Here is a 21668-nt window from a genome sequence, read left to right on the forward strand (position 1 = left end):
TTCAGTCCACCAATGGGGTGGGCAGGCAGGCACAGAGAAGGCCACTCTGGGAATCGCTACCGGGATCCACGCATTCTAGGGCAGCAGAGCAATAACGCCACAGTGCCCCTCTCAATTACCCTGGTAATCACGCTCTTTCACGCTGCAGTTGTGTACAATCACTCTTTTTACAGGCTTGTCAGGTATGCTGCAGACTGCGCTTTCCTTGAAATGCTTCATCCTTTTGGCTGTGCCGAGAACACAAAAATTATCCTAAGGGCTGTGACTGGAAGCACTGAAGAAATGAATGAACGGGTCAGAGCAGTATAAAGCAGAACACTCCCTTTGCAGGTTTCTACAGCTCTTGGAGACCGGATTCGTGCAGGCTGTGTGATTGACCCAGTCCGGAAAGCAGGTAAGTGCACCACAGCTTGGAGAACAGGGAATGGTTCCTGCTGCTGACTGACACCGCACTGAGCACCGTGGGGGGCGGGGGGGTTGGTAGGAGGGGACTGTGAGGGAGATGTTGGGGGGGGGCGGTGCAGTGAGGTAAAGACAGACAGGCGGATAGCGATAGAGAGAAATTAAAGGGGATGCTGTTGCCAGGGAACAGAAGTGCTGGAGATCCGTCTTAGATGGATAAAAACCCACAAGGAATTTTATATGTAGGGATAAATTAATACACAAAGACCACCATTGATCACCTTGCAAAAACAGTACCGGAATATATACTGTATATAAAGAGAGAGAAGAAGGGGCAGCTGAGACCTCGTTACCAAATGAGAGAACGGAGGGCTACGAGGAATAATGATTGAAGAGAGTGGCTGAAGACAAGGGACTGACCAGGCATTTTGGGTGTAGCTGCGGCGAGGAATTGATTTTTACGGGGAGCAGGACAGCAGGGCTGTCATCTTAAAAGAGCCCCCCGCCGCCTTGCGAGAGAGGGCTCCGTGTCCCTGTCTTTCCTGCGCTCCCACCCACACGACAGGGGGGCTCGGGTCCTGCTGTATCTGTCTGCAGAAGCGAGCAGCCGCCGCCTCGCCCCGCGCCTGCCCCGCACTCCAGCGCGGACCGAGGCACCTGGACAGCGGCGGCATGCACCGCCTCTGGCTCCGGGCACCAGCAGCTGCCTCTGGCCCACACTGAGACCCGAACAGAGGACAGGGGGTGGGGAAAAAAGGCTCTAGAGAGGAAAACCACGCAATAACGCAGCAGGAGACGGGCATCCTTCCCCAGATGTGAGTATTTTATGCTTTTTTTAATAACTGGTGGGAGCGGAGAGTGTCATTGAGTACCGAAAAAAACATGGAGAAGCTTTTGTTTCTCGCCCCTCTCACACAGCTGTAGGGTTTCAGCGTTGGTTGGTGGGTGACCGCGACATACATATTCTCCGTTGTGTAACACATCTGGAACACACGCCTCCTCACGGCAGATCTCGCAGCATCTGCTGCTCTTCTTCCGAGACCGCCGCTGTGCTTTTTCTTCCATATAACGCCGCAGGAGAATACACATGCAGAATAGCAGCACTGGAATGGCGCACAGTCCTTTCATTCCGTATTTTCCGAACACAGCGGGCTGTACCTGGAGGGCATTGTGTACACGGGGCTGCTCTGTGATGGTTTGTATTCCGCATGCACTGACGCGCCTAAAACAACCACTCTGCCACAGTCTAAGGGAGCTTGCTTAAATGTGTTTTACAACGGACTGAAATTCTTTGCCTTTTCTCTGATTGCCCCAGAAAACTGGGTACTCTCCCACAGGGATTTCCGATTCCAAACCAAGGGACCCCACAGCTTCTGGTTCTCCATAGAGCCATGCCCCAAGTTGCTTCATTGAAACCTTTCCACGGTTTCAGCTACTCGAAAGTCATTTTAAGTTACAACGGTTTTGACATGTAACACAGTTATAAGGAATACATCAACACATATACTGTAAGAGACAGAAACACATTATCCGTTTCAAATAGACGCTGATGTGCCGAAACCCAGTCAGGGTAGCTGTGCCAACAGAGATGGCTTCTGTGACTGGCCACACATGTGGGCTTTCTTGCATGGTGCCATAGTGGGGGCACATGGTGCCCTTCTTGACACAGGTGTCCGTTCTGCCCAAGCGTTCTGTAGTCAGTGCTGCTCAGCACAGCCACATCGCAGAGCAGCACTGTGCAGGGCACAACGTTTTGATCGTTTACAGATCATGGCTTCAAGTGAGTAACACCTGATTTTGTTACGGTTTTGCGTGGGAGCGAAGTGCGACATGAGTCTACAGTCTCAAATGCCCAAAAAGGAGCAATAAAAATTAATTAGACAAAATGAACACTGACTCACTTAATTACCATTGCATTTACTCTCACTGCGCTATGAAAACCATTACAATCTGTTGTTTTTTTTTCTCCCTAAGATAATGTAGAGCAAAGCCTCGCTAATTTAGGACAGATGTTGTATTATGGTGCTGGCTAACATCAGGCAATGCACCTGCACCAAATGTGGGAGTTTCCCTTGAGACCCCTGCTACCGAATGCACCGTTCTCTTGACCCAGTGACACTCAACCACACCATTTCTGCATGCCTGTCATCAAGTCAACCTCTGTGTCTTGTATCAGATTGCTACCTGTCAAGCTCTGGCTTGTTTTTTGGCTAGTTCCCATAGGCGTGCACTGTTCTGAAGAGAAAGCGAGGCGTTTGTCAATGAAAGAAACTGACCATGGCCACAACCACAGCCATAAGCCACGTAATACAAAAGGATGCAGTCTTTAGGCTTGCTGCTGTTAAAGGACTAAGCACACACCACACTCCATCAGACTCTGCCCACAGGATGTGTGTGTGTGGGCTCTGTACAGAGGAATCCACATTAACCCATGCCTGGGTGCATATGCTCAAGTACTCTTTGTGGAAATTAAGCCCGCTCACGCAAAAAATAGACTTGCACCACTTCTCCAAACAAACTATACGTGCAGACTTTCCATAAATACTGCAATATACAATATACAGTACACCCAAACTCCTACAACATCATACCATGGGCACCAGAAGAGGTCACCTGACCACTGGAAACCGGGGTACCCTCCGTTTACATGAGGGGCGAAGGCCTGAAAATGTCAAAAAAAGTGGCAGATCAGAAACGTATTAGGAGGATAATGAACAGGATCTTTTCTGGGCTCAGGAAATTTACTTCTGGACCAGGGAGGGAAATTCCTGCGATGCGATTGACTTTTCTGGGGCGGGGGTCAAGGGGATATTGGGTCACACGCACGTCACATGGCACTCAGGAGAACAATCCCGTTTTCACGTCTTGAGTGCGCTGCAATATAAGGGTTTGGTTTTCTCTTTCCTGCTCTGTTTGCCCTTCCCATTCCGAATCCCCTGCGCAGCACACCAGTCCGCATTCTCTCCAGTCTGGGTCATTCCTGTGTTTCTTGCAGCTGTGGCACCTGCCCCACGCCAGCCCCTTACAACCCCAGAGCAATGGGCACCACGGAGGCCACCCTGCGGATGGAGCACATGGAGGTGAAGGACGAGTGGCAGGACGAGGACTTCCCCAGGTAGGACAAGCAAGGACATGAATGAAAGAGCTGATTCCCAAAGGCCAGGTTGTCCAGTTCTCTTTAAACCACAAACAGCACTTAAACCAGTGCAACTTACAGTAGCAGATCAGCAACTTTGGCCAGACATATATTATTTTGTTGGCTGACTGACCTAATATCTGCCCAATATGGACTTTTATATATAAGATATATAAGAAGAACTTAAGAAAGAGGAGGAGGCCATTTGCCCCATCTAGACAAAGAGTTAATTATCAGCCATATGATCCAAAGAGCCTATCCAGCAGTTTCTTGAAAAAGTGTTTTAGTGGTATTGTGCGGTAGAAGTTTCATTTTACCACCACCCTTTGTATAAAGAGGTGCCTCCTGTTCATTGACTTCACTGACGTTCTTAGAGGGTTGTGAAGGTCATGTCAGTAGCCCAGTCAGGTCTCAAACCTGGTCCTGGAAGGACACTGGGTCTTAATCACAGGCTAATTGAAACCCTGCACCAATTTCTGGGTTTCAAAACTGGCCTCATTGAGTTGTGTTGCCTGTAATTGGAGCTCTGCGGAATGAAAACAAACTCATCAATTGATCAACTAGCAAGAGCTGTTTGATAAGAAATAATGTCAAGCCTGGTCAGAATAAGATGTATAAAGGTTATAAGATAGCAGATAAAGGTTTATTCCATGCTGAAAGGAAAAGAAACATTATGTTTTTTTTAGATGTGGTAATTGAAAAAGGCTCGACAGCTCGCGTTTAGACGCAGCTTCCTGTCAAATTTTTTGTATAAAGTTCCGTCTTTCCAGTACCCTTGAGGCTTCTAAATTTTTGACAGCCAAGGCTGACCAAAGAAACAAGTTAAATAAAAGTCTAACAAGCCAGTCAATTAAGTCATCGATCAATTAGCACTCGAGACTGAGAGCTCAGCAGACCCCTGTTCCTCCAGGATCAGAGCTGGGAAATACTGCCAAGCTGCCAGTAATTGTGACAGAGCGTAGGATGGGATTAGTGATCCAGGGCTCTCTCCAAGCCCTCACAGGCATGCAGGACTCTCAGTGAGGGATACGCTTCTCCTCCAATTAGAGCTGAGCCTGAGGTGAGGGATGTTGTTCTTCAGATACTACAGTACGGTGCTGCCTGTCACATGCTCAGAGATGAGTGTCGCAAAGGTGGGCAGGCTGGAGGAGTCTATACTGTACGTCCTCACCCTCCCCTGTGTGCGCTTACATGGTTCACTGCTAAGAGCCAAGCCTAATAAAACACACACCTGGCTATTCCAAATCAAAAACCAAAAATAATTATTGACTCTAAATTTAAAAAGAGTTTTTAGGACTGCGTGGCACTGTATTTTTTTTACATAATAATAATAATAATAATAATAATAATTGCTTACACTTATATAGCACTTTTCTGGACACTCCACTCAAAGCGCTTTACAGGTAATGGGGACTCCCCTCCACCACCACCAATGTGCAGCATCCACCTGGATGATGCGACGGCAGCCATAGTGCGCCAGAACGCTCACCACACACCAGCTACCAGTGGGGAGGAGAGCAGAGAAGAGCGTAAAAGACCGTATCAGCTCTGCCGAGCGAGTTGGTTTTGGCCAGGGATGTGAACAAAAAAAAAAAACGGCTGTAGATTTTGTTTTTTTGGCAGCACTTACTGAGTGCCCCTACTGAATCTTGTCTGCCACACACCCGAGCGCACATGCACGCATGCTGAAACACACAAACGCAAGACAAGGCAAGTGAGCTCTGAAAATTAGCTGCTAGCAACCCAATGGGCTACCAGGCGAAAGTATCCTCCTGTCACTCGTACCCTTTGTAATGTGCTTTTAGGAGAGGGGGTGAAGTCTAAACCGCCGCAGAGCTGGCGTAATGGTATTGCCATGACAACAGAAGGGGAGGAGAGTCTGAGAGAGAGACAGAGGGAGGAAGGGACAGGGAAGCAGCTGTGAAAATTATTTTCCAACCTCTTCCAGCAATCCACTCCAGTGTTAATGCACTGGTGGAACCCAGCTCCTGTAAACTGATGGAGATGTTTCTGTACCCATTGATCAGCTTAACCTGCAGCATGTTCTGAGAGTCCAAATCCATGTCAACCTAAATTCGTACACGCGAGACCCAGTGGTTTTCTGTGTGAAAAACAGAAATGCAATAAAGAATCGAGAGTGGGAAATTCTCTGTCATGCAGAATCCCTGTTACAACAAACACCCAATCTTTCTGTCTCACATGGAAAGCAGCCGAGCTGCTCCACACTGCTTCTGCACAGCCGATCGCAGAAGCTAGTTCTTATTTTGTTTCATGTGAATTTCATATCGAGGTTAATTTCCGTCATGCAACGCAAAGCAGACACCGACGCGTTTCAGCAGTCCTTATATAATTGAGCGCCTCTGAGGAGCAGACAGCTCCTCCTGTGAGATGCTCCAGTCCCTGAAACAGAACGAGGAGGCAGAGAGACTGTGCGATGGGGGGAGAGGAGGGGGGGGGGGAGAGACAATGCCGCCTCTCATTCAAGCACGAAAGGGAGCAGGTGCCACCCAAGCCTTAAATGGTAAAACCCGACGTCATGTGACGTCGAGGGCTGTCAACAACACAGCATCATCTCCAGGAAAATGGAGGCAGGACAGGCTTAGGCAGGGGGGGAAAAAGGAGCAGCAGCTTCACTGCAAGTCCTGTGGTGTGCACAGCGCGCGTGTGTGCTCCTGTGTTGTGCTTCGGTGTGCAGAGCAGAGCATTTAAAACAGGAGACTGCAGGAGAAAAGGAGGAAGCCTGAGACCTCCGTACCACCAATAGGTAAGAGAAAGAGATGGCTGCACTGGTTTGATTTCACGGCTTTTACGGCCTCTGCATGAGGGTGATGGATTGGGGGGGGGGGGGTGCCTGCCTGCAGGGCAATTTCCTTTCTTAACGCAGTAGGGAAAAAAATAAGGTCTGTGTGGAGCACTGCAGCAGAGCTGTGTGTTATGCCCAGAGGGATACCCAGCCTGTGTATGACTGCACTGCACAGTGTGTCGATGGGGTTTGGAAACGCCAGGGCTTCCCGTCACCCTGTCTCGGGGGCTCAGGCTCGAGTGACAGATGTGTGGTATCTATCCCTCTTCTGTTCTGGTCCCGCCGTGCCCCCCCCCCCCACCACCTTCCGTCTCCACCGTCTTCCACAAAGTCAGGGGATGCTATTTTGGCAGAAGAGAACAGAGAGGAGGCTGTGGGAATCATAGCCTGCTCGCCACAGGAATGGCGAGGGCAGGGAAGTGTCAGTCAGGCCTCCCCTGGAATTCTGGAAGCTGTACAGAACAGGGTTCTGATGCAAAAACATTTTGCTTGTTTTTCATTCCCTCCTGTACCAGCGCAACAAGCAGACAAAACTTCAGCTGAGCATGATCTGTAGTTATATTCTAAAGAGCTAAGATATGCACTGTTCAAGTCTGTCGATCTCAGAGTTTCGGGCACCTCTGTGTCACACTATCTGAACTTTGAAACTAGATCTTGTTGTGCGAATCCAAGCTTTTTGTTTTTGCAGACGGCAGAAGTACCGCCACACTGCAAGCTGTCCAGTCAGTGTTTTGAATGAGTGCTTACACAATCGCTCAGCACTGAGCCAGCCCACATTCTGATCTACACTGCCTCAAAGGGGGCTGCCACAAGTCAGGATGCAGCAAGTGTTTCTTTGGAGAGGGTTTTTTTTCTTGACTGTTTACTGCTGGGCTTGGTTGCGGTTGCTGTGGAGAGCGTCTGGTCCCGTCTGTGCGGCTGAGGGGGGGTGCAGTGATGATGTTGTCCTCCTCTGTTGCAGGCCCCTCCCCGAGGACGGAGACATGGAGTCCTCCTGCAGCCTCACGGACAACAGGAACTGTGAGTGCCGCCGTGTCCCAGCCTAGGCAGCACATCCAGCGTTACATCCAGATAACCAGCTCGTCAGAACCGCTGTAAAATCATGAGTCTGAGCAGATTCAAGCCATATCTGGTCTACGTGGGTTTTTTTTTATTTTGAATTAGACTGAGAACATTAAGATGTTCTGTTTCTCACTTATAATCTTCTCTTACTAAACAGTGCTATGCAAGCCTCCTTTTCCAACACAGATTTGGAGTATTTTCTATTTATATGACACCGTAAAGCAATTTAACGTAGTACTCACCATTAATTTAAAATAATAATTAATAATTCCTTACACTTATACTGCACTTTTCTGGACACCCCATTCAAAGCACTTTACAGGGAATGGGGGCTCCCCTCCACTACCACTAGTGTGCAGCCCCATCTGGATTATGCGCCAGTACTCTCTCCACACATCAGTGGGGAGGAGAGCAGAGTGATGATGGAAATTAAGTCATAGATGGAAATTATTAGGAGGCCATGACTGGTAAAGACCAGGGGGAAATTTTCGAGAAACACCGCTGAGAGTCAGGACCTCAGTTTTTTGTCTCATCCAAAGGACAAGACCTTTTTTTTACAGTATTGTGTCCCTGTCAATATACTGGGGCATTAGGATCCACACAGACCTCAGGGTGAGCGCCCCCTGCTGGCCCCACTAACACTTCTTCCAGCAGCAACTTTAGTTTTTCCCAGGAGGTCTCCCATCCAGGTACTGGCCAGGCTCACAGCTGCTGAGCTTCAGTGGGCTCCCAGTTGTGAGCTGCAAAGTTATATAACGTTACTATTACTATTAATCACCACTGTACTCTCTCTCTGGATTCTCGGCACAGCTCCTCCCAACTCCCTGAACGTGGGTGGGGGTGGAGGGGGGAGTTCGGCTCATCGGAAGCGGAGAACCCTGGTGGCCCCCGAGATGAACCTGTCCCTTGACCAGAGCGAGGGCTCTCTGCTCTCCGACGACTTCCTGGACACCCCCGATGACCTGGACATCAACGTGGATGACATAGAGACACCCGACGAGACCGACTCCCTGGAGTTCATCACCAACGGCAACGAGCTGGAGTGGGAAGGTCAGCATGGGTCAGAGGTCAAGGGTCACTGGGATGCAGGGGTTCTGTGGTACAGAAAGTCTAGGTGTCTTTCCGTAGGCTGGAATTGAGAAGAGAAAAAGCTCTTTCTGACCTTGTTTGTCAGCTGGTATTGGGGATTAAGAAAAACAGTGAGGAAATTCAATATGACATTAAAATTGTCAGTTTAGTACTGTATGATGACATACTGGTCCTAAAGTCGTAGCCAGTTATCTGCTGTCTGTTACACAAAGGCTACAGGAGCTCCTTTATAATATGTATATATATCATTTGCTTACCAACTTATCAGACTGTTAATGGCTTATGAGAAATCCTCACAAATGATTTAAAGGTCTTGTTTGTGAGTGTCCTGAAGTCTGCAGTGTAAGCCATGTATTCATTAAATATTAGTGTAACGACCATTAAAAGGTTCATAAGAACACAGTTTCCTCGGTGTTTCAGATGACACTCCGGTCGCCTCAGCCAAGGCTCCGCCCAGTGAGGGGGCGGGGCTGCCCGGAGAGGAAGGGGAGGGGTCAGCGTCTAATGGGCGGCTGTGGAGGACAGTGATCATCGGGGAGCAGGAGCACCGTATCGACATGCAAGTCATCAGGCCCTACCTGCGTGTCATCACCCACGGGGGTGAGTGCGTTCACCATATCAGCCACGCGAGCTCGCCCCTCACAGTGCACGGCACTGACAAGTTCTCTTATCATTATTTATTCTTCAGCTCGGCTTACAAAATAGCTGAAAGACCTATCATGACCCCAACGGAGGGGCCATTTAAACTCTGACAGTTGTTGCCGGACAGAGAAAGTCAGAAAGAAGCACATTTAATCATCTTATTGCACATTAAACCTAAACACAGTTATGACCTTGTTCAGCCTGCAGTGCACATTGGCTCCACTCCACTGAGTGCTTCTGTGTCCCAGTACAAAAGAACTATGACAAGAGCTTGCAAACCATGAAACCTTATCCAGAAGAAACAAACTCGACCTATCCATTATTCATAGTTCATTTTGCACATGCATGGATTTTTATATTATACATTATTTCATCTTTGTTTTTGCAATACACTGGACACAGTCTTTACAGTGCCTTCCATGCGTGTGCTCTGTGACAGTTTTATAAAACGATCAATGCATTGACTGACACTGAATTACTGGATACAACAGTGTAGTTATACCTATACCTGCACTGCAAGTCTCTGGGATGCACTCGGAGGCAATCTGAAATTCTCCATCGTCTCTGGCAGTTTGCTGAGCTTCCCAGCCTTCCCATGAGATTCCGCCCTCTCTCCCCGCAGGTTACTACGGAGAAGGCCTGAATGCCATCATCGTGTTTGCAGCCTGCTACCTCCCAGACAGCAACTGCGCAGATTACCACTACATCATGGAGAACCTCTTCCTGTAAGCATCCCACTGCAGGATAGAGTCTGCCCTTTACTCACCTAGTCTCAGAAGAGACGCTGAAGCATGGCAGCAGCCATGGAACATCCTGAATACTGCTTTGTATGGATTCTCCATCCTTTTACTGTAAAACAGAGCCCTGGGCAGTGAGAGATGCACAGCAGCATTTTTTTTGTGATTGTGGGATCAAGCTCCACTTGAGAGCAGTATAGGTTTGTGATCTTAACATTCAGTTTGCTTGACTGGATAACGGTTTTCTTCACCCATGTCTGAAAAAGCAGGATCCAATGTTTTTTTTAAGGAATGGCATCTGACAGTTGTTCTTTATGTCAAGCTGTGTGAAGAACTCTTCGTACTAGATCTTTACATCAAGATCGTCGTCTCCATACAAACGCATTCAGTGTCTTTCAGCAGCTAGGTCTCTTCCTGTAGCTCTGCCAGTGTCAGCGGCTGGTTAGAACCCGGGGTAGATCTTTCCCGGAAAGGTTCTGTACAGTACCAAAAGTATCCAAGTCCGAAAACGTAAAAGCGAAGCCGTAGTCAAGGGATATAGCTGGGGTTTCAAGAGCCGAAAGTCGATTAGGCTAAAGTGTCGTTCCAAAAGGGCAGGATGCAGGTTGAGCTTGAGAGAGGGAACCTTAATAGTGAGCAGAGACTCAGTGGAGTGAGAGGGTATAAAAAGGGAAGATCGTGTGGAATGATGATTGATTAATTAGTGCGAGGATGTCTACAGGGAGAGGTGCTCCCGTGCGGTTCGTGACAGCTGGGGGCTGAGAGCCAGTGTTCTCTCTCTTTTTTCTCTGTGGCCCCCAACAACAGGTACGTGATCAGCAGCCTGGAGCTCCTGGTGGCAGAGGATTACATGATCATCTACCTGAACGGAGCCACCCCTCGGAGGAGGATGCCTGGAATTGTCTGGCTCAAGAAGTGCTACCAGATGATCGACAGAAGGTGAGGGCTTTCACTGGGATCTGTGTGCGCAAACGGGAGGGGTGATGAACAACGTTTCCTTGTGGGGTCCCATCATCGAGCACATCGGACACCTGTTGTCACCAGTGCAAAGATGGCTACACAGAACAGTCGTGCACGGGGGTGGTGCATTCTGGGCTTTCTCTGTTCACGAATGTCATTTCCCTGCTGCATGCATGTTTGTTTGGATTAGAATCAAAAACAGTGTTGCGATTTAACAACCGTCTCTTTCTCATGCATCTCGGTCTCCGCACTTACCCACACTCAAGAGTTCTCTCCCGCTGTAGTTCAGATCAGGCCACTTTTCTTGGAAGCTTCGCAGGTGCCCCACACACGGGATATCGAATGTCACTAGGGATAAAAAAACCCATCTGCGGCAGGTTCATTTTGAGCAATTGCCCAAAAGTAGTATTTGTTTCTTCCAGTGTTGAGTCTTTGCAGGTGAAATGCAGGGCCGGTTGGTTCTGACCTAGAGGGGAGTTTTATTTGTGTCTGTGTGTGTCTGTGTCTGCAACTCCGAAGGCTGAGGAAGAACCTGAAGTCTCTGATCATCGCTCACCCTTCCTGGTTCATCCGCACTGTGCTGGCCATCTCCAGGCCCTTCATCAGGTGAGAGGGTGCCCTGGGTTTGACTGGGAGGGGGGATACGGGCTGCAGGACTCCTAGCACCCACTGCCAGCCAGGGCCAGAGAGCATGCCATTCTCCAGGCAGCTCCTAATCGTTTGTTTTCACGTCTTCGTGGCCTCATATCTAATAAAGATGACTCATTCACATAAATGAGTGAATAAATATACGCACATCATCATCGTTAGACGCATTAATCCCAGTGTAATTTTAAGTTAGGAGGTGATTCAATGTCGAAACGAGACAAATATAAAAGAACCACATAATTTACAGCATTAGACATTTGGAATCATGCCTACAGCATAGAAGTCTTGCTGTATTTAATACACAATGCAAATCGTGTTCACTAGAGAGCTCACAAAAGTCTTCACAAGGTGCACTTAGGGCAGTGTGTGTTAGTACTGCAAGATGGAACTGGGTCGTGTTTGAAAACAAATACTTACTTTGCGAACTTAGTTTGCTGTTGGTGTCTGAGAGCCGGCAGCCCGCGTCACAGCAGTGTCCCCGTGTCTCGCGCAGCGTGAAGTTCATGAACAAGATCCGCTACGTGCACAGCCTGGAGGAGCTCGAGCAGATCATTCCGATGGAGCACGTGCAGATCCCGGAGTGCCTGCTGCAGTAAGTGCGCGCGGCCGCCAGAAGGCAGCAGTCAAGCACGTCACACTCGAGAGGAAGCCAATGGGTCCATTTAGCTTGTTGGGGTTTCCAACTGGGGTATATAGAAATGGTTTGGTACAATAACTGCATTTGAATGCATTTAGTATGAAATGAAATAAAATAAAAATGCATACATTTGAATAAAGTAAAATATTTGGGGCGGAGCAGTGGCTCTGTGGCTAAGGATCTGCGCCTGTGGCTGGAAGGTTGCCAGTTCAAATCCCACAGCCGGCAGAGGAATCCTACCCCGTTGGGCCCCTGAGCAAGGCCCTTAACCCCAACTGCTCCAGGGGCACCATACAATGGCAGACCCTGCGCTCTGATCCCAGGCTTCTCTCCCTGTCTGTGTCTCATGGAGAGCAAGCTGGGGTCTGTGAAAAGATAATTCCTAATGCAAGAAATTGTAAAGGGTTAATAAAGTGATATTATTATTATTATATCCACTACAAGTGAAAATGTTGAGCTGAGTGGTTGCAAACATGGATCACACCGTCTTAATCTCAAACAACACCTTCATGTTGTAACAGCGTATTGCAATGATAACCTGGTAATGGTGGTTTTGTTTTCTATTTTAATTTTAGGTATGAAGAGGAGAGAATTAAGGTCCGGAAAGAGAGGTGAAATAGATCTTTTTTATACTTCCTTCTGCTCCAGAACCACGTACTGAACACGCCGGAAGCCACAGAAACACGGGGCTGTCACAGCCACGCGCACGAGGCCCACAGAGGCCAGGCAGGGTCTCAGTCCACCGCAACGCATCGAGCACGGCTACTGCCCTGCTCATCACACGCAGCTGCTGCCTGGCTCGCCTGCGGCTTTGCTGTCAGCAAATGGCAGAAATGTGTCAGATTTAAAGTGAGCTCCCAGCCTTGCGGTGATCCGAACCAGCATTATAGTTGGCAGCATTTAGTATAAGGTCTAATCAGGAAACAAACGAAAAGCAGATGCAGTCAATATCTAGGGAAAGACGTGGTTTTTACTTGTCTAGATTAACAACGGACATTAAACAGAGGCCTTAGCTGGCTCTCGCTGTGGTGCTTGTAGAGAAACATCCTCTCAGACCGACGCGTTTGTTTCGGTCACTCGGTAACAGTCTCTTCCGCCCCCTGCAGGATGGAACAGGAACAGCAGCAGCGGGATCCGCCGCCGCCGCCGCCACAGCAGCAGGGAGAGAAAGAAAGGTAAAAACCGGCGCATGTTAACTCTGCAGGCAGGTGCGTGTCTGCGTTTCAAGCGCGAAGAAATAACTGAATAACCGTCTTCACAGGCCGACGTCGACAGCTGAAGAGCCAGGAGGACTGTGAGAAACATCAGATCACCGTGCACCTGAGAGGTGAGAGTTGGGTAAGTCCGCTGTATTATTGCACGTTATGAATCTTATTACCAGCAGGTGGCAGTGCTCCCACTTGACACCCGCTGGCAGGCTCTTCCGTAAAGCAGAGACACGGGCACTTTCTCCTGTACAGCCCCGCTGTTGACGTTGTATTACCTTTGAAAAACCATCTCTTGAATGCTATTTTAGGGAAAGACACAAAAACGCCGACACATGAGGGTGAATTGTATTGTGCGGCAGAGAAAGTGCGGGCAGTCTGTGGAGGCTGACGCCCCGGGTGTAGCCGTTAAAACACTGCTGACGACGACCCCTGCTTCTGTTCTCTTGTTGTTAGGAAAGTCTTCCATCAAAAGAGCTGTTACCTACATTGATATGTGAGAGAATAGGATAGGGGTTACATGAAGCCTGGTTAGTTCATTTAGCATTTAGAATACGAAGATAAAACACAACAGTACTTGTGTAGGGGAAATGCATTTACAGTTCGGATATGCGGTGATATAAATATTGTAAAAGAGAGACATAATAAGAATAAACTGTTGTTTTTGGTCTTTTGTGTGACAGAAAGGATCCAGAAGAAGGAAGCAGGCGGAGATCGGGTGGTGCTTACGGGCTGAGTGGATGTTCGGCGCTACAAAAAAAGCAAGACGCGTCCTTTCTTTCATTTCACTTGTAAAACACGACCTGCGAGCCCCCAATTCCCACGCCCCCTCCGCGCCTGTCCGTCCCGACGCCACGCAGGACCTGTTTCTGGTGGGAGTCTCACCCGCGTTGCCATTCCAGTGACGCCAGCGGCCGCGGCGTGCCCCCGGACAGGGCTGCTGGGTCTGCCTGAAGACCAGCCCTGCACGGATATCTTCCACTTCCCACCCCCGAGGCAGCAGGAAAATCGCTGTTTTGCAAGCGCTTTGGAAAATTGACATCTCTCCCGCCTGCGTGCACGTACCTTCACACTAGTAGCCCGCATCAGTATCCTCACAAAATGCGACACAAAATGCTTCGACCTTTTTTAAAAAAAAAATGCTATGCAGGTTATGGCCTGTTCAGCGCGGGGGAGGGGGGGCGCCTTTTTTCATTCTACTGCAGGTCGTTAGTCTCCTCAGATGTGGCGATGTCGCTTTTGCAAGGGGCGGCTGAGGAGTTTCGAAGGATATGAACCTGACCCATTTCTCCAGCTCTTCAAAAGACTCGATTTCTTCCCGCAGACCGTAGATTAACCTGCCCGGCATGAGAAACAGGCCGCACGGTGCCCCCCAGGGCCACAGCGCCCCTCCCGGTCAAGCACTGCCAAGACAACGTGGGTCGGCGCTGTCCTGGCTGGCGGCTCACTGGAATCCGATTTTGCGCCTTGGGTTTGCACCTGAAATGTTTGACATGACTACATCTTACACACAAAGACAACCCGTCCTGATTACATTTTCCGTGCATACGAAAAGCACCTTACTTTTAGTGACATAGTGTTATTTAACGAAGAATGAAGTGGTTCGTAGTGACAGTCGTTTTTGGTGTGATATATCGATCTAGTATTTATAGTCCGCTATTATATTTATAGCTCCTATAATTCTGTAGGGGTTTTTGTAGTGTCTCATGTATGAATCAATACGATTGAGAATGAAGCACTCGTATTGAAATAAATCCTGATCATTACCCTGTAGATAATGTGGCTGACGGGTTCCACTTGTACAGTATGTCAGTTCTTAGTGTCTAGGTGTGTTGATGGGAAATGTTGTCCCCCTAGTTTTCTGCCTTCTTATTCGTTCTGTAAATACTGGTCAGAAGCAAATACTTTGACAGCCGTGGGAATAAGGCGCCACCTCGCGGGAGAGTCTGGTTTATATCACAAATTACACATCTGGTGAGTTGCACTCTGTAAGAAATTGTCCAAACCCGTAGTTCGTGTACTTGTGTTCATGAGCATACAAGTGGACGGCAAAAAAAAAAAATGAAAAAGGATGGATTCTTTTTTCTGTTTTTTCTTCTTCCATAAATGATACGAGATGGGTAAATGAATGGTTTCAAACTGCTCGTGTCCTTGTATACTGCACATACACCCTATAATTTCTACCATGTGTTCCTGTTTCCTTAATATGGGCTTTAAAGAAGTCTTGTAACAAACGTTGCGTGCTTAGACGGCGAGCCGTGTTTTCTGGGTCTGAGGTGATGTGTACCATATCACCGTCTTTTCTCGGAAGGTTTAAGGGAGATTAAAGAGTTGCGCTTTTGTCTGATGTTCTTCACGTCTGCCTGGCTCGACCACCGCACTGGAATCAGTAACTTCTTTATTCAGCTAGAAAAGAAAATGCCAACTGGCGTATGACAACACGGGTGTGCTTTCGAGAAACGATTCATTGCGATTCGATTGTGCCTCCTCTCAAACCCACAACACAAGGACGCCTCCGAGACACCAGGGGGGCGCTGCGTCGTTAAATCAAACGCCGTCAACGTTAAAGTTAAAAGAGGAAAACATCCATCTCTGGGTCGAACTGCGACTCCCGGTCCGCACAGTTGCGCCTCTCATGCCTTCAGAAATCTCGAGTCGAGAAACACACTGTCTCACTTTTATGCGGGGTTTCGAGACGGCTCCACGGGCCCCGGTCTTTGCACCTCACCACACGCACTCTGACATAGGTGTCCTATCATCCACCACACTGCCACTCCGGAAAAGGAAATACATCTGATTCCACATCTTCGTATGTAAATCACAGGCGCTGTCTTCAAATGACCAACCTGACAGATTGCTTGACATTGCAAAGTAAACCGCGTTTATTTATCGCATGTGTTTGGGCAACGTCTTCTAGGTTGAAAGTAACGGTGTGAATAATAGACAGTAAATGAAAAGTAATTCATGCGGTCAAATTCAAAAATTCAAAATGCGGTCACAACCCCCACTACAGTTTTTCTCGGAAAGAAGAGCGACTCTCAAGGCTTTTTAATGCAGGTCCTGGCGACCCCAATTCGGTTTTACTTAACGAATTCCAACCTGAATAATAATAATAATAATAATAATAATAATTAATAATAATGCACGTTTATGTGTTTTCCACTCCTGAAAAGATAAAGATTTAAAAGTGTCTTTACTCCAAAAAATTAAAAACAATTTTAAAAAGTGTGTACCTGATCAATTATTAGATGGGGTACTATTAAATAATCAAGACCTGAGCTGAAACAACCAGGAGAAGTCGCGGTAACACATGGGTCTGGACTGGGAGGCACAGGGATTAACTATGTTAAACTGTAACGGGAAAAGCAACATGTACAATAAGTATATACGGTCTGGATTTTAATTTAATTTTAAAACTCCCAATAATGAGATTTGCACTCTCTACCTTAGAAAAAGCCTGAAAGCATTTGTTTGCATTGTACCTTAATAGCCCCACTGCTTAATTTTGGTTCCAAATCTACTGATTTCCAGAGTTTTTAGGTGATTTATTTTTACCATTAAATAATTTACGTCATCTCGATATTCCTGTTGCCTTAGTCCTTCTATGTTGCATTTGCTGTAGATATATTTTTGCCACTTTGTTGTTGTTCAAAATTAAAATTGTGCCATTCTAAAAAGAAAATACAGCTTCTCAAAAAACTGAAAGACCATATCTCAGGGGAAGGATAAAACTGTTGCACTGATCGCCTGATTTGACCATGTTCCACCAAGAGGCGTGTGTAACAACAATTACCTTCCTCCCGCATATTCGGCAATTGAATCTGCCCCTTTTTTCTTCGGGAATGATCACTTAGATGATCTTCTAACTTCAGAAATAAGTACGAGGGGAAAGAATTACGGCTATCTGAAAGTCGTATGTATGTGGATACACAAATATCACTGTGCCCTGGGCGCGCTGTCCCCTCAGAATCAAAGCAAAGCAGAGAGACCGTGCAATCAGGTGAGTGAGTCACAGCGCGCTTGCAAACGGACAGCCTGTGGTGTCCGTGGGGTTTAAATAAACATTCCTTCAACTCTCTCTCTCTGCCTGTTGTCTGGATTTATATGTTTGCTTTTCCGGCAATTCTGTAGAAGAATATAGGTGAGGAGAAAAGATGAACAAAAATGAAAATATTGTGTTATCTATTGTTTTGGCCTGATTTTGTGCCAAGTCCCTGGTTTCAGGGCTCCGTTGCCACAGTGCCTTTTTGTGTGCAAGCATGTTTGAGGGCTCATGTGACACATTTTTGCCTGCTGCTGTAGGGCCACTTGACTTCCTCTTCTCCTCTGCTCTGCATTTCTATTCATAGATTCTGATAGGGTGACCTTGGATTCTGTAAGTCTGATGTGGATCACACTGTACAGTGTGCTAAGAATGACTGTGTGTGGGGGTTTTTGTTTGCTTTCAAGATAAAGGATTGATAAATGGCCACATTTAAGGAACACGAGGCTCTCTAATCTTTGATGACAACATTTATGCAGTATAATATAATACACAACACTTCCGGTCCCACTATACCTGTATTTAATACCCAAAGTAAGATCACCTTATAAGATCACTTTTTGGCCATATACTACTTCTTGTATGAGGAATTTGTCTTTTCACATACCCCAGCTTGCTCTCCATGAGACACACAGACAGGGAGAGAATCTGGGGGTCAGAGCGCAGGGTCAGCCATTTATACAGCGCCCCTGAGCCGCTGGGGTTAAGGGCCTTGCTCAGGGGCTCAACGGAGTAGGATTCCGCAGGAAACGAACCGGCAACCTTCCAGCCACCACACCGGCCCAGAGTAGGAAAGAGAGGTTGCTAACGTTCAGGGTAAAGATGAAGAATTTAGATCCATGTATTCTCTGATCACATGAAAAAGCATCTGGACAGCCCAGCACATTCCCAGCAGAGGAATGGAGCTCAAAAGGACATAGACACAGAAATATGCACTGTGATAAAGCGGCAGCATTATCACAGTCAGGTGAGCTATCCATACTATGCTATACAGTGTCCTCCTGACTCTTACATCAGCTGTGTTGCATGCTTCACCCCTCTCTCTCCATACAAGCACAGGACTCTAGGAGACGACTGATTTACAAGCTAACTAAACACACTGTAACTCTGAGGAGCTGAAGTGTTGCCATGCACAAGCCACACATACCACGCTCTGATTATGTCAAAACTCTTCCCCTGTTTATTTCATGGGGCATTATTACAGCTCTTTTACATCATGTCTGAAAGTCAGGAATGTAACACACCTCGTTCTAAGCCAGCGGTGGTGTGGACTGCATCCCGAGGTTTCTGATCCAGGAAGCCAGTTGAGAAGCTGGTGATACTGTACACTCTGCTCTGAACTTTATAGTGTTACCAGCTGCTAAACATTGCCGCTGCTGTGTTAATTCACATGGCATACTGCGTCAGAGGGGTGATGGTGGAGGGGAAACACAGGTGAGAGACCATGGGTCCAGCTGATCAGAGCAAAGCATTTTATTCTCTAAGGCTCCCTCCAATGAATTAGCCCACTGGAATGTGGGCCAGACACACAAAGCAACAAGTGGGGAAAGTTTTGCACTCCGATCATCAGTCAAAATGTACGTGTGTCTGGACAGAGGCAGCTCGGACAACATTATCCTTCAAGAGGCTGAGCACGGCGGCCAGTTTCTGGGCAATCCTGTGAGCCCCCCACACCTGCTGGTTTTCATTCTAGCTGAGCTCTGTAATTAATGCAATCCTTAATTGAACTAGCAGCTGGCTTGATCTGAACCTCTTTTCTACTAAGAACCCGGAGAACTAAGCTCTAATTAGAAGGCAACTCCCCCCCAACATGTTTAGGAATGGAACACAATCAAAGCTATTATTAGGTTAATTAAGGGTTTGGCGATGTAGCGGAGAGATGTGGGTGTCCTCAGGATCTGGCCAGGGGACCCCAACACTAGTGCACAGACTAGAAACAGAGTTGAACACAGTAACTGAGTCGGAACAAGGAAAGGTTCATTCCCTGCTGCACCGAGAAGAAAGGAAAAGCAACGTTTCGGCAGTGGAGCCTTCTTCGGGTGTGAGAAAGACAGGGCAAACGGCAAAGAGTATACAGCACAGGAGAAGAAAAGCCGGGAGAGTGGAGGAGGCAAGAGCAGGGGGGAGGCAGAGAGGCCACTCAGGTGGAGAGAGGTGAAGAGAGGCGTGAAGTCGAAACAAACAAATGAATAGAGAGGATTAGAAGATTAGTAACTGAGTCTATGGCTTTCAGGTGCTGCAGCTGAAGCAGGGTTACCGATGAACATGCAGCCCCAAAGTTCCCTAATGTTCCCTAATAGGATTCAGGAAACCTGGTGAGACGAGGGGCAGCCGTTCTGTGCTCGTCCTCGGGACATGTCATACAACAGCACGAGCCCTACAGCGGGGCTCCTGCGTGACAGAGCCGCTTCTCTGAGCAAGTCAGCTTCAGGAAGGAGGAGGGCCTCAGGCAGAACTACCTTTGTTTCCAAAGATCACCTTCCTCCTCCTATACCAGCAAGAGGGGGGAGGGGGATGAACTTGTCATCGTGTTTCACACTCAACACGACACATGCCAGGCGTTGAGCCGTCCCAGTGCGGTGGACAGGGAGATAAAGAGGAAGGGCAGAATAGCAACCCTGACCAGTAATGTGTCACCTCTTTAACAAGACTCTATTAATATAGTTCATTTGCCTGCATGCAGACAGGTAATGGGGTGACGGGGCTTTTCTCCCCTTCTGGACAGACTGGGGGTTAAGCCACTCAACTCATTTGCTCAGTGGGTACTCTGTGCCCAGTTGTTCCATGAGAAAAATAAGGACCTTTGCCAAACATTGGTGGGACAGAGGCACAGTAGTTAAAATTGCTGCCTCACAGTGTTGGGGCCCTGGGTGCAACCCCTGGGGTGGAGTTTGCATGTTCTCCCCATGTTCGCATGGGTTTCCTCCCACAGTCCAGAGACACACTGGTGGGTTCATTGACTTCTGGGAAAAGTGGCCCTGGTATGAGTTTGTTTGTGTGTGCCCTGTGATGGACTGGCATCCCATCCAGGGTAGAGTAGAGCAGAGGAGAGGAGTTTATTGCCATATGTACATGTACACTGGAATTCTTGTTCGTGCCAGTGCCTCGGGATATACACAGTACAGCAGACGACACAGTAGGACGGGCAACAGCGCACGATGTAGACAGTACATGACAAACAAATTCAATAATAACAACCAGAACAATAAATACATTGTAGGGAACAATAAATATGTGGTAGTGAAAAAAAAACCATGGCAGTCCATACAGAAAGTGCAGAGTGCAGTGGTGCATTGAGTCCTGATGCACTGCGGTGAGCTGTTGAGGATTCACCCTGCAGTGAGCTGTTGAGGATGAACCCTGCAGTGAGCTGTTGAGGATTCACCCTGCGGTGAGCTGTTGAGGATGAACCCTGCGGTGAGCTGTTGAGGATTCACCCTGCGGTGAGCTGTTGAGGATGAACCCTGCAGTGAGCTGTTGAGGATGAACCCTGCAGTGAGCTGTTGAGGATTCACCCTGCGGTGAGCTGTTGAGGATGAACCCTGCGGTGAGCTGTTGAGGATGAACCCTGCAGTGAGCTGTTGAGGATTCACACTGCAGTGAGCTGTTGAGGATTCACTCTGCGGTGAGCTGTTGAGGATGAACCCTGCGGTGAGCTGTTGAGGATGAACCCTGCAGTGAGCTGTTGAGGATGAACCCTGCAGTGAGCTGTTGAGGATTCACACTGCAGTGAGCTGTTGAGGATGAACCCTGCAGTGAGCTGTTGAGGATGAACCCTGCGGTGAGCTGTTGAGGATGAACGCTGCGGTGAGCTGTTGAGGATTCACCCTGCGGTGAGCTGTTGAGGATGAACCCTGCGGTGAGCTGTTGAGGATTCACCCTGTGGTGAGCTGTTGTGAATGAACCCTGCAGTGAGCTGTTGAGGATTCACACTGCAGTGAGCTGTTGAGGATACACCCTGCAGTGAGCTGTTGAGGATGCACCCTGCAGTGAATGTTGAGGATGAACGCTGCAGTGAATGTTGAGGATACACCCTGCAGTGAATGTTGAGGATGCACCCTGCAGTGAATGTTGAGGATGAACGCTGCAGTGAATGTTGAGGATACACCCTGCAGTGAATGTTGAGGATGCACCCTGCAGTGGGTGAGCCCTGCCTTGCACCCTTTACTTGCTGGGAAAGGCTCCAGCTCTCCCGCAGCCCTGAATTGGAAGAAGCAGTTAGAAAATGGATGGGTGATTACAATTTACAGAAGTAAGCACACTGCTTCTAAATGTTAAAAAAATACATTTTGTCATCTCCGAGAA

The 21668-nt window shown here is 48.0% G+C and overlaps 1 protein-coding gene across 3 annotated transcripts; it reads left to right on the plus strand.

Annotated features, from left to right (window-relative positions):
- The first annotated feature begins 515 nt into the window (after window positions 1-515).
- atcaya (ATCAY kinesin light chain interacting caytaxin a) lies at window positions 516-16901 on the plus strand. 3 transcript variants are annotated; one of them, XM_088622394.1, is made up of 13 exons: window positions 516-1217; window positions 3398-3517; window positions 7303-7361; window positions 8214-8453; window positions 8913-9092; window positions 9757-9859; window positions 10679-10810; window positions 11351-11437; window positions 11973-12071; window positions 12692-12727; window positions 13223-13291; window positions 13378-13443; window positions 14005-16901. In XM_088622394.1, exons 2-12 carry the CDS (start codon window positions 3441-3443, stop codon window positions 13412-13414), a joined length of 1119 nt encoding a protein of 372 aa, XP_088478520.1. In that variant the 5' UTR covers window positions 516-1217; window positions 3398-3440; the 3' UTR covers window positions 13415-13443; window positions 14005-16901. The 3 variants fall into 3 exon arrangements, with proteins under 3 accessions (XP_088478520.1, XP_088478522.1, XP_088478521.1); XM_088622396.1 differs by having other exon boundaries at window positions 1127-1217; window positions 13378-13454; XM_088622395.1 differs by lacking the exons at window positions 516-1217; window positions 3398-3517 and adding an exon at window positions 6093-6302 and having other exon boundaries at window positions 13378-13454.
- The last annotated feature ends 4767 nt before the right edge of the window (window positions 16902-21668 follow it).

Source organism: Lepisosteus platostomus, chromosome 27 (assembly GCF_059453375.1).
Source record: "Lepisosteus platostomus isolate fLepPlt1 chromosome 27, fLepPlt1.hap1, whole genome shotgun sequence".
Classification (NCBI taxonomy): domain Eukaryota; kingdom Metazoa; phylum Chordata; class Actinopteri; order Semionotiformes; family Lepisosteidae; genus Lepisosteus; species Lepisosteus platostomus.

Coding starts and splice junctions, on each gene's coding strand:
- atcaya (XM_088622394.1), top strand. CDS start 3,441: ATGGGCACCACGGAGGCCACCCTGCGGATGGAGCACATGGAGGTGAAG. Junction 8,454..8,912: donor CAACGAGCTGGAGTGGGAAG/GTCAGCATGGGT, acceptor TCGGTGTTTCAG/ATGACACTCCGGTCGCCTCA. Junction 13,292..13,377: donor CAGCAGGGAGAGAAAGAAAG/GTAAAAACCGGC, acceptor CCGTCTTCACAG/GCCGACGTCGACAGCTGAAG.